A 14,785-nucleotide genomic window follows, 5' to 3' on the forward strand; every position below is an offset into this window, starting at 1 on the left:
TGTGAAGGCAGCTGACCTTATTGCAAACTTCAGCTTTTGAAGGGGCAGGTTTTCTCCGTGTTAGAGCTCTTAAGTCATTGCTTGTCTTTGTTCTTTCTCCCTGACAGACCCTGCAGCGCTTACACTTTGTTTCTTAGAACAAGTAATGTCACAAAGTTAACAGTCAAGTGCAGTCCTCTTTCATGTATTATTTACTGCAATGTCAATTATATTTATTTATATATTTTTTTAAACAGGCGTAAAGCACAATGGATTACTTACTGACTTTGGATTGATATCAGTCATAGCTGTGGGTCTGTAAAAACACACTTTGATTGCATTAACTTCTTAAAAATGAATGGGAGGTCATGCAGTATGAGCCATCGGACAACAGGTATTCCTCATGGACCTAGGATGATCAGTGGACAACAGATCCCACCTATCAGAGTTCATGCAGGAACGCCCTGCCCATCTTCAAATAGCAGCACCCCAGGCCCAGCTATTGGAAACTTGTCTGCCAGCCTACACTTAAAGATGCCCCTTGGAGGAGGGGTAGCTCCTCAGAGCAACACCACTGACAGTACTATTCACCTTCTTGCTCTAAGTCCCAGGAAACAAGTGTTTACAAATGAGAAGCCTTTATTACAAGTCCCACAGCCCCCAGGACTGCCAACCCCACAGTCTTTAAAGCCAAAACAGCAAGATTTTGGAAATTTTTTCTCCCCAGGCACAGGTGAAGGTAAGATTCCTTTTTCTGTTGCTATTAGTAATAGCATTTCTTCTACAATATCACATACCCAGATGGTATTGGTTTTAGTAGATGGAATCAAGTCTCTTCTTTACCACTTTTTTGCTACAATGGAAGAGATACTGAAACAAAATGTTTTGCTATTTTCCACAAAAGCCATTCATTGTTCGATTATTCCCGGGGGCTTTGTACTACATGGCAGTTGCTCAGAATCCCTGAGTTGTCCTAAGATTCTCTATAAACAGCGTAGTTTGACTTTGCTTTGCTAACCTAACCTCTTGACTCAACAAATCCAGATAGTCATTTCATGTTCTGTGGCACCAGAATTTTGTGAGTGCTATCAGAAATACTCCTTCCTGGATGCATGAACACAGCTTTCCACTGTGACTAACAGCTGCTTGCTGATGAAAGCAGCAACGTAGTCATGCTTTTTGGAGTGCTTCGGCTGGACAAGCTCTAAAGTGCTTTTGGAGCATAGATTTGTAATCCATTTTTTGGAACCACTGTTTATGCTGAAGGAAGTGATGATGCATAGCCCTCACAAAATTTGGAGGCTGGTCCTCTCTGAGTAAGTGCTTGTGCATCAGAGATTTACCTGCCTATGAGAAAGTACTTACCTGTCTGCTCTTGGGCCTTTGAAGTCAAAACAGAAGTTTTCAGTACTTCTCTACTCTGCTTATGATGGAGATGGGGATGTTCTTTAGGCATTGTTCTGGTATCATACTTTTGAAACTGAATGTGCATAGACATCAGAATTTAATGTATAGAAAAGAATTAAATGGTTTAAAATACCAAGAAAAGTTGATATCTGAGTGAAAGTGCAGAAAAGGAGACAGAGATTTCCCATTTTATTCCAATTCCCATTTTATGTTGCTTCTCTCCATTTCCTGTTTTTCTCCAGTACTTCCTTTTGAAACCTGAGGAGGTCCATCCCTCTTGAGCAAGGCTTGCGAGCTTGAAACAAATACAATTTCAGAACAAGCTAAAAGTTAACTGCATGCTTGAGTGCTCTGCTGAGTCAGACCAGTGGTAATGCATATACATATTCATTGGGTGACCTCTGAGTCACAGGTCTGGTGTTCGCTTTGCTTTGGTGGTGGTGGTGGGTGTAATTCACAGCATAGCATATAGCTTTAAACTTCTGCTACAGCAAAGAGAGGTGGACTTCTCACATGGTCTTTGGAAGAACTCTTCTCTCTTTCACGACAGGTAGAGCCTGATTCCTGCTGTCTTCAAAATTACATGTCTAAAACCAGGGAGTCCATGATGGGATCTCTAAAATAGCCCTACACAGCAGCTAATGCACCTGCAGTATGTGTTGCAGAGCAGCATCACGGGGTGAAGAGCGCATCACCACTTTTAATGTCCTTGGTTTGGGGATTTTGATCTGCTGTGCCTGACTGCCCTGTTCCTAGCTGCTGTCATTTCCATCTTTCTTTCTGATTAGCTCTCACATGTGCAAAGTAGTCTGCTATTTTGTGGGATTGCGAGTAGAGAATCCAGCTGAAGAGCTGGTGTTAGGGAAGTTCGTGTATAAACAGTGCAAGTTAGACAACGTACGGTGGATTTCAGGTACAATGGACTTCAGATTATATGTTTCTATGGATTGGGACTAGTAATTCCACTTTCTTTAAAGTTCTTTTTATTAGAAGCACCACTTACAGAGTTGAAGATTATGTGTGCTGGGAGTGCACCCACTATGGAAGAGCTAAGTCTCATTCACTTTGTCATGTCCAGATAATTTTCTTAGACTTCGAACATTGCTATGCTGTATAAAGCATAGCATGTATGTATATAAGACTGTAAACCTTATAAAACTATTCATGTAATTTATGCTTGTGCAGCTCTTTCATATTTTGTCCTTTTCTAGTGGCAGGAACATGGAGGGAAATGTCTTTTATTAGGTACTTATTTTAGTTAAACCTTCGCCTCAAGACAACAGTTTTCCTTTCACAGTTGTCTCAGTATCAGTTATCAAGGTTTACACTATTAAAAGTTGGGGTTTGATGGTTTTTTTTGTTTGTTTGTTTTTATTTGTTTTGTTTTGTTTTGTTTTCCTTTAAAACACACGGGATAGTAAAAGCAGCAAGATGCACAATGAAAAGACTTGTTGGTGGTTTGGGAATAATTCCCCTGCATTCTTTCAATAATGGATAAAACAGTTTATAAAAAACCCGTGAGCTTCAGTTTGGAATGGAGGAAAGAACAGAATATTTTTGGGAAATCCAATTGTGTGCCTTTTTTTTACGGAGGGTTGCTTTTTTGACAGGAGGTGGTGCTCAGTGCACAAAAAGAGAATAGTAATAATCTACAGTAACCACGGCAGAGTCTTTCCTTTGCAGGAAGGCTTTCTTTATCTTGTATAATGTTACAAAACTTTGAAAGGAGATTATTTTTAGAAAGGATGCCACCTAAGTCACATCAAGAGAAACTGTTAAGCTTTTGTGTATGATGAGAAGCTGAAGCACATTTTGCTGTTTCACTGTATGGAGAAAAAAAGAAAGTCTGAACATGTGCTGGTGTACATCTCTGACTTCAGTTACTTTACTTGCTATGTGGTACTGATGCTATAATATACTGTCTAGCGCTATGTTGTGCATATGAAAAAGAAAATAGTACAATGGTGGATTTTTTTTCAGTACAGAAAAATGTACTAGTACAGTGATTTTTAGGTTTTTTCTTGCTGGGAGTGTACACTTTTGTGTACCCATATTAGATATTTTCACATAGAAATTAAGTGCAAAATGCAGGCATAACAGTACATGTATTTGGCATTGGAAATCTAGTCTCTCATTTTGTTTGGTAAAAGTTATTTGACCACTTCTTGTGAATAATTGGTTTCGCACCTTTTAGATTTACTCAGGCCTAGAAAGAGATGTTTACTGACAGTATCTGCTAAGTTGAAAGTGAGATAGAGAAACATCAAGCAAGAACAAGCAGAAAGGGGAAAAGGGTGAGAATGGTGAAGGAAGACACAAGACTATAACCAGGACAGCGCTGGTCTTCAACTTCTCTCATCAATGCAGATCTTTTGACAGAAGTCTTGTAAGGAAAAATAATATAATTTTAAAAATCCAGATTTCTACCAAATGTTCTATTGAGAAGGTATTTTTTTTTTGAAGTGTGTAAATTTCAAATACTTCAAATTACAACTGTGTTCTAAATGTAGTGACTCATAAGTTATGTATTCAAAGATTTATTACCAGCGTATCTGCACTTTATACATATCTGAATAGTATTTTGTTTTCTAGAAAACCTAGTAGCTGTTCTTATTGCTTGTCACTCCTCTTTGTAGGCAATGGACTTGCATGAGTTGGATTATGTTGAGGCATATCCTGAGTGTTCTCACGTCTCATGTACTAATAAAAATTCCAAATCTTTCTGAAAACAACATATGTTTTCTGGGAGGACCAGTATGCTCAACACCTATACTGGTTTCTCTTACTCAGTGAATGACAAGTTTTTTAAGTCCATCAAGAAGTATTAAAGATAAACATATCCTTGCTGGTGTAAGTAGTTGTGGAAGGTGGCTGTGGGAGTTCAGGAGGACACCCTGTATTTTCCCCTCAGCATTATTTGTGAGCATCACTGGGATGAGCGTCCTGCTGGGGGAGTTGGATCCTTGGTCTGAATCGCTGTGATCATACTTAACGTGCTTCTGGCAGTACATTCAAAATTTAGGAACAGATCTTCCTGTCCTGCATGACAATATACTGTAGTCTTAAAGCAGCTTGGGTTTGGCTGATGGAAAATTTCCACTGTGACTGAAATTCTGTGCTGAGGGGCTGTTGGTAGAGGTGGTGCAGCTGCTGCACTTCCAGTCACCATGCCCATAAGCTGGTGGAGAGGTCCAACGTGGACCTGCGGAAGGGAAAGACAGCCTTTCAGCCTGGCTTCTGGTCTTCTTTATTATGATTGCCATTTGAGCTGCTATGCCTGGCAAGACTTTCTAGAAGTTGTGAGCAGCTCTCAGTTATGAGAGCCATAGCCATCTCCTCGCATCCTCCATTCTCCCTGGCAGCAGGTGACACTGCACATGTGGGGAGTTCAAGCCTTGGAAACCAGTCTGGCTTTTAATTCACCCTGGCTGCTCAACATGTGGGTATGTGGCTACACTATGTTATAGTTGTCATGAGTTGACATGAAAATACTTTAGATGGGACTTGAAGAAGGAAATCTGGACATTATCAGTAAGAAATGCAGAAACTTGTGCAGATAGGCGTGGACCCCTTTTGTTCTTGTTTCCAGGCCCATTGAAAAGACAGCAGTCATCTTCCATTTCTGTGGTTCTTGCAGTGTTAGGATTGTATCTTGACATGAAAAATCATTGTGTATTTTATTTTCTTTTTTTTTTGCAAATGTTGCTGTAAATTTTATGCTTAAATGAGTCATTTAGCTAATGTTCTTGTGTCAGATGAGTGTATTTCCTGTTGGAGATCAAGGAAGCTCTTCCCTATCCTGGGAATAGTTGTCAGGCATTAAGTCTTGGGGTTGGGACTTATTTTTTTTTTTCCCAGAGGCTTTGGAAGAAGCAGCAGCTCCGATGCCGCTAAGCTGTGTGAGAACTGTGAACTTGGTCAGGGTCATTTGTCTTCAGTTGCCAAGAGAGCCTTGTTTCACTTTTGAACAATAACTGCACAGGTCTGTGAGGAGTGTTATATGCAGAAGTGTTAATCAGTAAGCAGCTTGAGCCACACTTGAAAACTCTTTAACATACTTATTTTGCTCTCTAGTACTGTTGTTTTTATGTGTCACTTGGCACAGTCTGAAAAAAGATGTTCATCAGTATTCCGTGCAGTTCTTTACGCAGAAAACTTGACTCAAGCCTTATTTTCTTTTTCAGTTGTTTTCTATAATCAATTGTCAGCAGTTTTAAAGCCTGGTTATTGATGATGTTTAGGTACAGCGAAGTGATTAAGTGATAATGATCTTAGTTTTATCCAGCATAACACATTTTCCAGCTTTGTATAAGCTTCTGTGGCCTTGATGTACTTGAAAAACACCACAGGATCCATCAAGGCATGGAAATCATTACTTGCAGCTCTGGCAATTGTTGGGGAAATCCATTCTCAAGACAGATAGGTCTCAGTGGATGCTTTTGTCTGATCTAGGACTTTCCAAAAGGGCACAGCTGAGAACGTGAGACTCCCTGAGTTTAATTCAGCAATCTGTTTTAGGGCTGGATGACCAGCAATCCTGGTTGGGTTTGAGAAGGTTCACAGTGGCTCTTGGTATACCTCTCATAGAATGTACAAGAGGTTTACTTCATTTTTATGTAAAAGGTGCTGCACAGATTCCTGTTGCAAGATACTCCTTTGGAGTGCTTATTTCAGGTTAATTTTTTTTTTCCTATCTGTCATGTTTCAGGCATGGTTCAGCTCCTGAACTTCAATGATGTTCAGGCATTTCTTGAACACAAATGATGGAAGGCAATGATTTACATTGACTTTGACTCTGTACTTTTACAGTCTTTATCTTAAGCATTCAGAATTTTGTTTAAGAACAAAATGTTTAAGAAAATAAAAACAGCTGGTGATACCAGAATGCATGTTGGACTATGTGTTATAAAGGCCCCAGGCAACTTACAAAAATTCCCTGAAGAGTGTTGGGGTTAACACCAAAAAGGATCTACTTTACACAGGAGCTGTAAAAATCCCTCAAGAGTATTATGCATATTGCCAACACTTACCCATTCTGTGTTAAGAATGTAATTTAACTTCTCTCATACACAGCCTTATACCTTTATCCTCTGCTTTGTGGGCCTGGACAGTGAGCTTTAAGATGAATTGCAGCTATCCAAATACTGTATAGTGAAGGGGCAGATTTAAGCAAAGCTCGTATCTTATACTTTTCTTAGACCAAATATTATTCTTTCATGCTGGGGCAAATCTGTTGAAGGTGATGGGGTGTATTTATCAATAGCTTTATGACACCTGTTTTCACTAGAATGACAGCTTGCTGTTGTCAATAGCATCCAAAGGGTACCACCATCTGGAAGGCTGCAAAGAAAGCACTGGCAAGCTGGATGAAGGAGGCTACGCCAACCTCACGACCCCATGGGCTACCTCCAGCGGAGATCTCACTATGCTTTTGAATGTCCTCCCCTGCGAAATTCTCAAAGGATAAAATCAAGGCAGATGTATCTTCCTGAAAGGGTAGCACTTCCAGAAATGTAGCTTTTCCTTTTTTTTCTCCATTGTCATTGAGTAAAGAATGCTTATGCATCTGCACTTACAGCATTCTAAAAACGGCTAATGAGTTTCATATCCCCCTTCAAGTTTGCAGAGAGGAAAATTTGATGCCTCAGGCCAAGCCTCCATAAACAAGCAGCCCAAAACAGGCCAAACGATTATTTTCACTTAACTTTGTTTGGGAATCTTCAGCTTAGCGCAGGATTTTTCATTTTTGTTTTACCACCAGGAGGTGGCACTAACAAAATCTGTTTTCATACAGAGAGATGCATGTTTCAGCCACCTTTTAATAGGGGAAATTTGGAATAAAAAGTCAGTTTAAATTTGAAAGTTCTGGAAGTTTGGTACCTGAAAATTCATGAAAATTGCATTGAGGCCACCTCTCCCTCTGAGTGAAGTAAGATTTGAGTATTTTGATGTGAATATGGATAAGTCACTTAAATGCACTGTGCTTTTCATTGGCAACTTTTGGATAAGTTATTTTTACAATTATAGAGTCCTTTGAGATCTCCACCTGAAGTGCAATTTACTGATGTCAAACACAAAATTGATTTCAGCGTGTGCAGCTACAGAGAAAGAACAGGTCGTTTGTGCCTTTACATGGAGGAGGTGGGGGCCAAAAAATAGCCTGGTGCACAGTTAAGCACAGATGTGTGTAAGTACCGAATTTTGCAGATGGATTTTGCTTTTTTGCAGATTACCATTGTGTACTCTTGAATTACACTGCCTTTCCTAGCAGTGCAATAACATGGTCTTCAGCATGGTAATGTGTTCCTTCATTTGGTTGCCACTGCTGCAGATCTGTTTGATGGTGGCAATCAGAAAGCACACCCGCTGCTTGCTTTGGTTTAGCTGCTCTCTCTCCTACCCCTCGCCCACAGAAAACAATGAGAAGAGGAGCTGCTCTTCTGACATTTGTTCTGTACATAAAATACAAAAATGGTCTTTCATTTACTTTTGGGGTTCACACATAGTTGTAAATACCTGCAGTAGTCCTGCAAGGAGAAGGGAGTTGGACTCAGTGATCTTTATGGCTCCCTTCCAACTTGACTATGATTCTATTAACTCCTCTGTGAATAAAAGCAGGAATTGTCTGCATCAATGAGATTTTTTTCTTTTCTATTTTACTTACGGCTGGTCTTTATGAAGCTGAGTTTGACAATTAGTTCTGCCTTAGAGTTCAAGGGAGCTTGGGGAATCAGTATGATTTTTTTAAAGGGCTACGCTTACATGCTTGAACTTTGGCTTAGCTTGGACAATAAGCTCTCTTAAAATGTGTATATCTGACCTGTTTCTAACTGGGTTATAAATAGCCTGTGTGTGCTCCTTTGTCTGTATTTCTGTACCACTTATCCCTCTCAGGGTAAATTTCATCTCGGTACAGTGAGGTGTTTGCAGGCGTTGCATGTCACCTTATACTTGGCATCTCCTTCACTGGTAGTTGTAAGAGTGTAGATCCTCTTTTCAGCAGACTTGAGATACCGGATCAATATGTGTTGGGCAGCAGATGGGGCACTGGCAGGGAATGCAGAGATATGGATGTAAAAACACGGCTTGGTTGGTGGTGGTGTCAAAGCCGAGTATTCGCGTGTGGCAGAATTTCATTTTGGTCTCTGCTGTGGTATTCGCTGCTGGAGCTTCTTGAACTATTGTGTCCCATTTTAGCTCTGTGTCCCCCTGTTCTCACTCTTCCTGTTTGTCTCTCTTTTCTGTTTGGATTCATGGTGCAGAATTTGTTTATTTTATGTTTGCCCAGTAACAGACACAACCGCTACTGCAGCCTCTGGGCATTACTGCAATGCAAGTCTTAATGACAGTGATGAAAATACAATACATAGTGATGGGTGTGATCTGAATGTCTACAGTGAATAAGTAAATGGGGAGATTATTCTCTCTTGAACAAAAAAACAAATTTTAAATGTGGTTTTAACTGTAAGGTACCAACCCAAATATACTGCCATTAAATACTTACTGTAGTCTTTGCAACTGTAATAATATGAACTGCAACAGCCAAGTGTGTTTTTTATCTTATAACTCCCATGGTAAACTTGTTCGGTCAACAGAATTGTGGCAAAACAGTCTTTATTGACTGCTGTGATTTTACCAGTGAAACTTTTCGATGGTGAAGTGGTACTACTGTGTTTTAGCAAAGAAGTATCTTCAGTTCTGGTGGCTCTAGAAAGGTTTTTGACCTCCTAATTTATCTTTGGTAGTTGATCTTGCAAACCCAATAAACACTTTGTGTTCATTGTCTTAAAATAAAAAACTAGATTATTCATAAAGGGGGAAAATTTTTGAGACTGGGTGGACAGCTAGGTAACTTGTCTCCATTTAACCATCATATTTATGGGGCTAAGTCAACTATTGCCATTTCATACCAATGTTTGTGAAATTCTGCAGGTGGGAAGCATGTTTTGTGGCTGGTGGTTCTAGAGAGATTTGGGAGGCAGGTCTAGTAGTGTTTGGGTGTCACAGGGCTACATTTGCGGCTGAAGCTGGTTAACTGTTGAATTGTTTCTAGAAGTTGGAAGTCAGGTCCATAGTCTCCTCAGAATGGAAAGGGGATATAGGGAACGCATCTCACATCATGAAAGGCAGGAGGGCCTGTGGCAGAAGCAGGGAATGAACTCTTTTGTTCTCTGAGCCCTTTCCCTCAGTCTCTTGATACAGGATACAGCTGATACATAGGCCCTTGTGAAAACAAAACAAAACAAAACAAAATGCCTCACCAGGCAGTATTCTCCAGCTGTGTCTCTAAACAGATGAAATGGAACTTTTTCTTGTGATAAAAATCTCATTTCATTGGGGTTTTATATGGTCAAATCTACAGATACCATGCACTTGATAAAATCAGTGGTTCAAGCGGTTTTCCCTGGGCTGTATAGAGACATCTATCTCCATGTAGTCTAGCCATTTGATGCATAAATAGGCTAAAAAGGAATACAGATCTCTTTTGCTACTGCGGTCTTCTCATGAAAAAAAGGCATTTTAAAAGCCTTCATGACAAGATGTTCAGAAAGAGGAATTCCTTCCTGGAGCAATTACCCTGTTCTGTGGTGGAAGTTGTTCCATTCAACGCCTATAATGAATTTTATTGTCTGCTCAGGCAGACATTTGGACACATTTGGACAGCTAGGACATTAGCAAATGTTTTGTTAGTTGAGTATCTTAGACTTTTTTTTTTCTGTTGTGGATATATATCATTCAGTTTTCAATGAATAAATGAATGAACGAGAGCACTGCGGTACATTTCTTCTGACAGGATATTTTAAATTGCATAAATTGGCAATCATTGCAGTTGATTATCCTACTGTTTTATGACAAGGTTGTACGTTTGTGCACATGACATTTCTAGAGACTGACTTTCAGGACTAAACAGTTACTGAGAAGCTGCTGAAATAATGAAAAATGTTTGCATCTTTGATTGTTTACTCTTACAACTGTGTTCACTGATTTAGTCCTGTGTTTTTGAACTTATGGTCTTCCTACATCTGTACCCAGAGATATCCCTAAACTGTTGCAGTAATTTTTTTTTAAGTTGGAGCTAGGTTTCAGATGAAAACTACTCTTGTGCAAACTTACAGCTGTTTGCTTGCAAACTACACTCAGATGATGTGTGTGCCAGCATGTGATTGATTCAAATTTCATATATGGATGCAAGTTCAGCATGGCACGTGTGTTTTTTCATGTGCAGGTATTGTTTCACAATACAAACACACAGTTTGGATACTTGAGCATTTGCTTGTTCTGTTTTTGGAAGCACGTGTCTAGAGTTCTGTAAAATTGCACCTTAAAATTGGACATCTTTGGGCCTTTTTATGGGCATCTGAAAGTAGAAGAGGGCTGGTATGTGTGAGAAATGTACCATCAGTCAGTCACTGTAGCTCTGGCTCTCATGACAGTAACACACATTTGTCATGAAAAAGCATACAAGCATGTGTAATACTAATACTGGTACTGGTTTAAGTGACTCACTGCATCTGTCTCTGGTACAGACCTGCCAACTTTATCTTCCCGTATAAGAGGTTTCAAATGGTAATGAGAAGAGAGTCTGTCTACGGTGTATTATTATGCTTTCATGAGCAGAGACCACCATCTCTTCAGGTTTGCCAGCTTAACTGTGAGCCTGACGTTTTGTCTGAGGACAGCGTGGGCCTGAGAGGTCAGCGGAAGAGATGTGCCTTCCCCAGCTTTAGTTATTATAACAAAGCAGCTGCTGTGTAACGTTTCCCTTGTAAAAGCTCTGGAAAGAATTTTGGCATGACAGGTTGCCCTGCAGGTGTTCCCATGCCCAGCGAATTGTGTCCAAGGAGACATTTCCAAGGCATGAGTCTCCTCTTGGTGCCTGGAGTGGCCAAAGTTCAGCCAGTGGGAAGAACTGGTGTCCTGGCTAATCCATGGTAGCTGTGTGCAATGATGAGGAAACTTCTGTTTTCCTACTACACTTTCCCCTTGCATATGTGTCCAAAAGCCTCATGAATTTGGTTCCCTGAAATGACACCAATTTTGTGCTGGCCAAATTCCAAATGAAATCAGTGGTGTACTCAGAACTTCAGATTTGGGTTCTAATAAACGATTACTTTTCGCATTGATGTAACTCTTGGCTGCATGGTCAGAATTATTTTGCAGAGCTTCCCACTTTTTGGGGGCAGAACAATAGGGTAAAATGTTATTTTCATTCAGGAGGCATTCCTTTGTGTTCAGGAAAGGCTGCTTTGACTGACTTTGCCTTAGTGCTATTTATTTTTTAATGAAATGAAGCCTTAAAAAATTAAGATTTTTATTGGAGATGAACATGAAGAAGAAAAGATATTTAAACAATGGTGAGTAGATGCAATCTCATGGAACTGGTATTGTTTCATCTGCAGGAGAATCCAGGCTCTTCTGCTTTTACAAAAAAAATTTGGGGTGATTCCTACTTTGTAGGAGAGATTTGAAGAATTAATTACTAAAATATTTAACAGTAGAATAAAACTAGTAGATTAAAAAAACCCAGTAGATTAAAATTTGCAGTGTGGCTAAAAAAAACACTGACAAGTATTAAGAGCTTGCAAATCGGAAGTGGCAGCTTTAAGGTCACTTTTACCCCAAAATGTTCCTCGCTCTTCTTACTGGTCAAATATAAAACTAAAAATGTAAGTGATTAAGTTTGGCAGATGTGATTTCTGAACTGGTGGTCCATAAGTGGTACAGCTCTGCTGACTAGTTCCAAGAAGGTTTCAGGAATGCTAATGTTATCAACATTATAAAGTATTCAGGTTTTGTTGGTTATGAACACCAGGAGTGATGGTCTTGTATGAGCAGCAATGAAATTTTACAAGTTCCTCTGTTTAGATGATATTTATTATTGACTGGACTGGAGATGGAGGTGCAGAGATAAAAAAGTTCTGCCCCCTTTTCAGTATCCTCAAATCTTGGGGTTTTGAATAATATTTCTCTTTATTTCACCTGAATGGCTCTTTTCTTTATTTTGATTCTTTTCTTTATTCTTACTTGAATAAGGGGTCTAAGGCTAGACAGAGTGCTTTTAACTGATGTTATATCTTGCCTTTTACACAAAAAATTTAGCTTTACTGTACAGTTTAGGAATACAGTTTGTCTCAGTCTCTCTGTTTCTGAGACTTGAATGAGTCACTTTCGGTCACTGAAAAAGCTTTAGAGTTACTTAGAATTTTACCATGAATGTTTTGGAAACATCCTAAGTAAGTGTTTTCAGAACAGAAGTTTAAAAAAAAAATAAACTATGTACAGTTTAATAATTTTTTCTTAAAAAGGTAAAAAGAAAATAGATACTTTTACTAAAAAGGCATTTGAGAAAACCCAGAATAAATTTTAATATTTGCCTGAATCTATAATTCATGCATTATTCAAATATCAGTATAGTATGACAAGCAGTTGTCTTCGTTGCTGACTTTGGTGGCTAAATATAGTTCTTAATTGCATAACATACACTTTAACATCCTTGTTCTGTCCTACTGAGATGTTCTCAATGGGTTGCTTCAGAGGATAAGTCAAGAGTTCAGCAGTAGCATGTCTGATCTAGATTGAACTTACATTTATTGTATTCTACTGTTTGAACATCTGCAGTTGGCTTTCACATTCCAGCTAACTAAACTGTAATTCGTCCATCAATCAGCATTCCCAAATAAATGCTCTTCTAAAAAACTACTGACCCAGCATTGGTGTCAATTAATTAGTGAAATGTATCTTCTAACACAATCCGCACTGTTTCTTGTGAGTATTTTGATGCTTTTGGCAGTAAGAGAGGGCTGCTTGGATATTTATTTGCTTAAGCGTGTCGCAGAAAATGAGTTGGCTTTCAAGTAAGATGAAATGTTTGAAAAATGTAAGAGAAATGCTGTTCATTTTGGGACCTTGAGGCCTGCTGGAAGACCACTTTTGGTATCCTGTGTACCCTTCCTGGCCAAATCTTGAGCAGTGACTCTTCTTTGCCCATAGAGGTATAAGGCTGGTAGTTTTTGACCACTTAATCTCTACTCAGATTCTTGCTAGCTTTGCTGCACCACCTAAAGAGACTTTCTGTCTTGACTTACTGCTGCGTCGGCATGTTTCCTGTCTTGTATATACTTTCTCAACTACTTTCTTAGTTGGTGTGAAATACAGTTACACGTCTTATTTCCATGTGAAAAGCCACTTATTTTTGAATGCATCATGTGTGTTCAGAAGAGAATGGGGAAATTTCTGCCCTGAGCAATGAGCATTTATCTCTGAAATTACTGGGGTTCATGTAATGGGAATATTGTTCCTGCGCATCTCAATTGGTTGCAGTGGAATTGATTGTTGTTTAACTGCACTTATTTTGGTGTGAAGGTGCGAGAAGGATCAGAGAAGTCATAATGAAAGATTTTTGGATCATTGCATTCACTTCAGAAATGCATGGAGAGGGAAAAGGAATGAGGAAGTTAATTTTACATGAATTTGTATATTCACATCTATTCATTCATTTCTGATCACACAAACTCTCAAAACCCAGTGAAACTGTCAATTTTTTGTCATTCTGTTTATTACCATTAACTTGGATGGAGAAGAGAAGCATTTCTTACTTGAGAGCTGGGCTTATACAAACTGCATGAAGTTCAGCCAGGCCAAGTGCAGGGTCCTGCACCTGGGACGTGGCAATCCCAGGCACAAATACAGGTTGGGCGGAGAAAGTCTAGAGAGCAGTCCTGAGGTGAAGGACTTGGGGGTGTTGGTGGATGAGAAGCTCAACATGAGCCGGCAATGTGCACTGGCAGCCCAGAAAGCCAACCGCATCCTGGGCTGCATCAAGAGAAGTGTGGCCAGCAGGTCGCGGGAGGTGATTCTACCCCTCTACTCTGTGCTCGTGAGACCCCACCTGGAATACTGTGTCCAGCTTTGGAGTCCTCAACACAGGAAGGACATGGACCTGTTGGAACGGTTCCAGTGGAGGGCCACGAAGATGATCAGAGGGATGGAGCACCTCCCCTATGAAGACAGGCTGAGAGAGTTGGGGTTGTTCAGCCTGGAGAAGAGAAGGCTCCGGGGAGACCCTATAGCAGCCTTCCAATATCTGAAGGGAGCCTACAGGAGAGCCGGAGAGGGACTCTTTGTCAGGAGATGTAGTGACAGGACAAGGGGTAATGGTTTTAAATTGGAAGAGGGGAGATTTAGATTAGATATTAGGAAGAAATTCTTTACTGTGAGAGTGGTAAGGCACTGGAACAGGTTTCCCAGGGAAGTTGTGGATGCCCCATCCCTGGAAGTGTTTAAGGCCAGGCTGGATGGGGCTTTGAGCAACCTGGTCTAGTGGGAGGTGTCCCTGCCCATGGCAGGGGGATTGGAACTCGATGATCTGTAAGGTCCCTTCCAACTCTAACCATTCTAT

At 40.0% G+C, this 14,785-nt stretch overlaps 1 protein-coding gene across 1 annotated transcript in view; it reads left to right on the top strand.

Moving 5' to 3' along the window:
* Window positions 1–333: 333 nt before the first annotated feature.
* Window positions 334–14,785, top strand: part of GLIS3 (GLIS family zinc finger 3) — a 164,932-nt gene continuing 150,480 nt past the window's right edge. The window contains exon 1 of the mRNA XM_074166499.1: window positions 334–718. Coding sequence (XP_074022600.1) covers window positions 334–718 — 385 coding nt within the window. The remainder of the gene's footprint in view (window positions 719–14,785) is intronic.

Source organism: Numenius arquata, chromosome Z (genome assembly GCF_964106895.1).
Source record: "Numenius arquata chromosome Z, bNumArq3.hap1.1, whole genome shotgun sequence".
Taxonomy (NCBI): Eukaryota; Metazoa; Chordata; class Aves; order Charadriiformes; family Scolopacidae; genus Numenius; species Numenius arquata.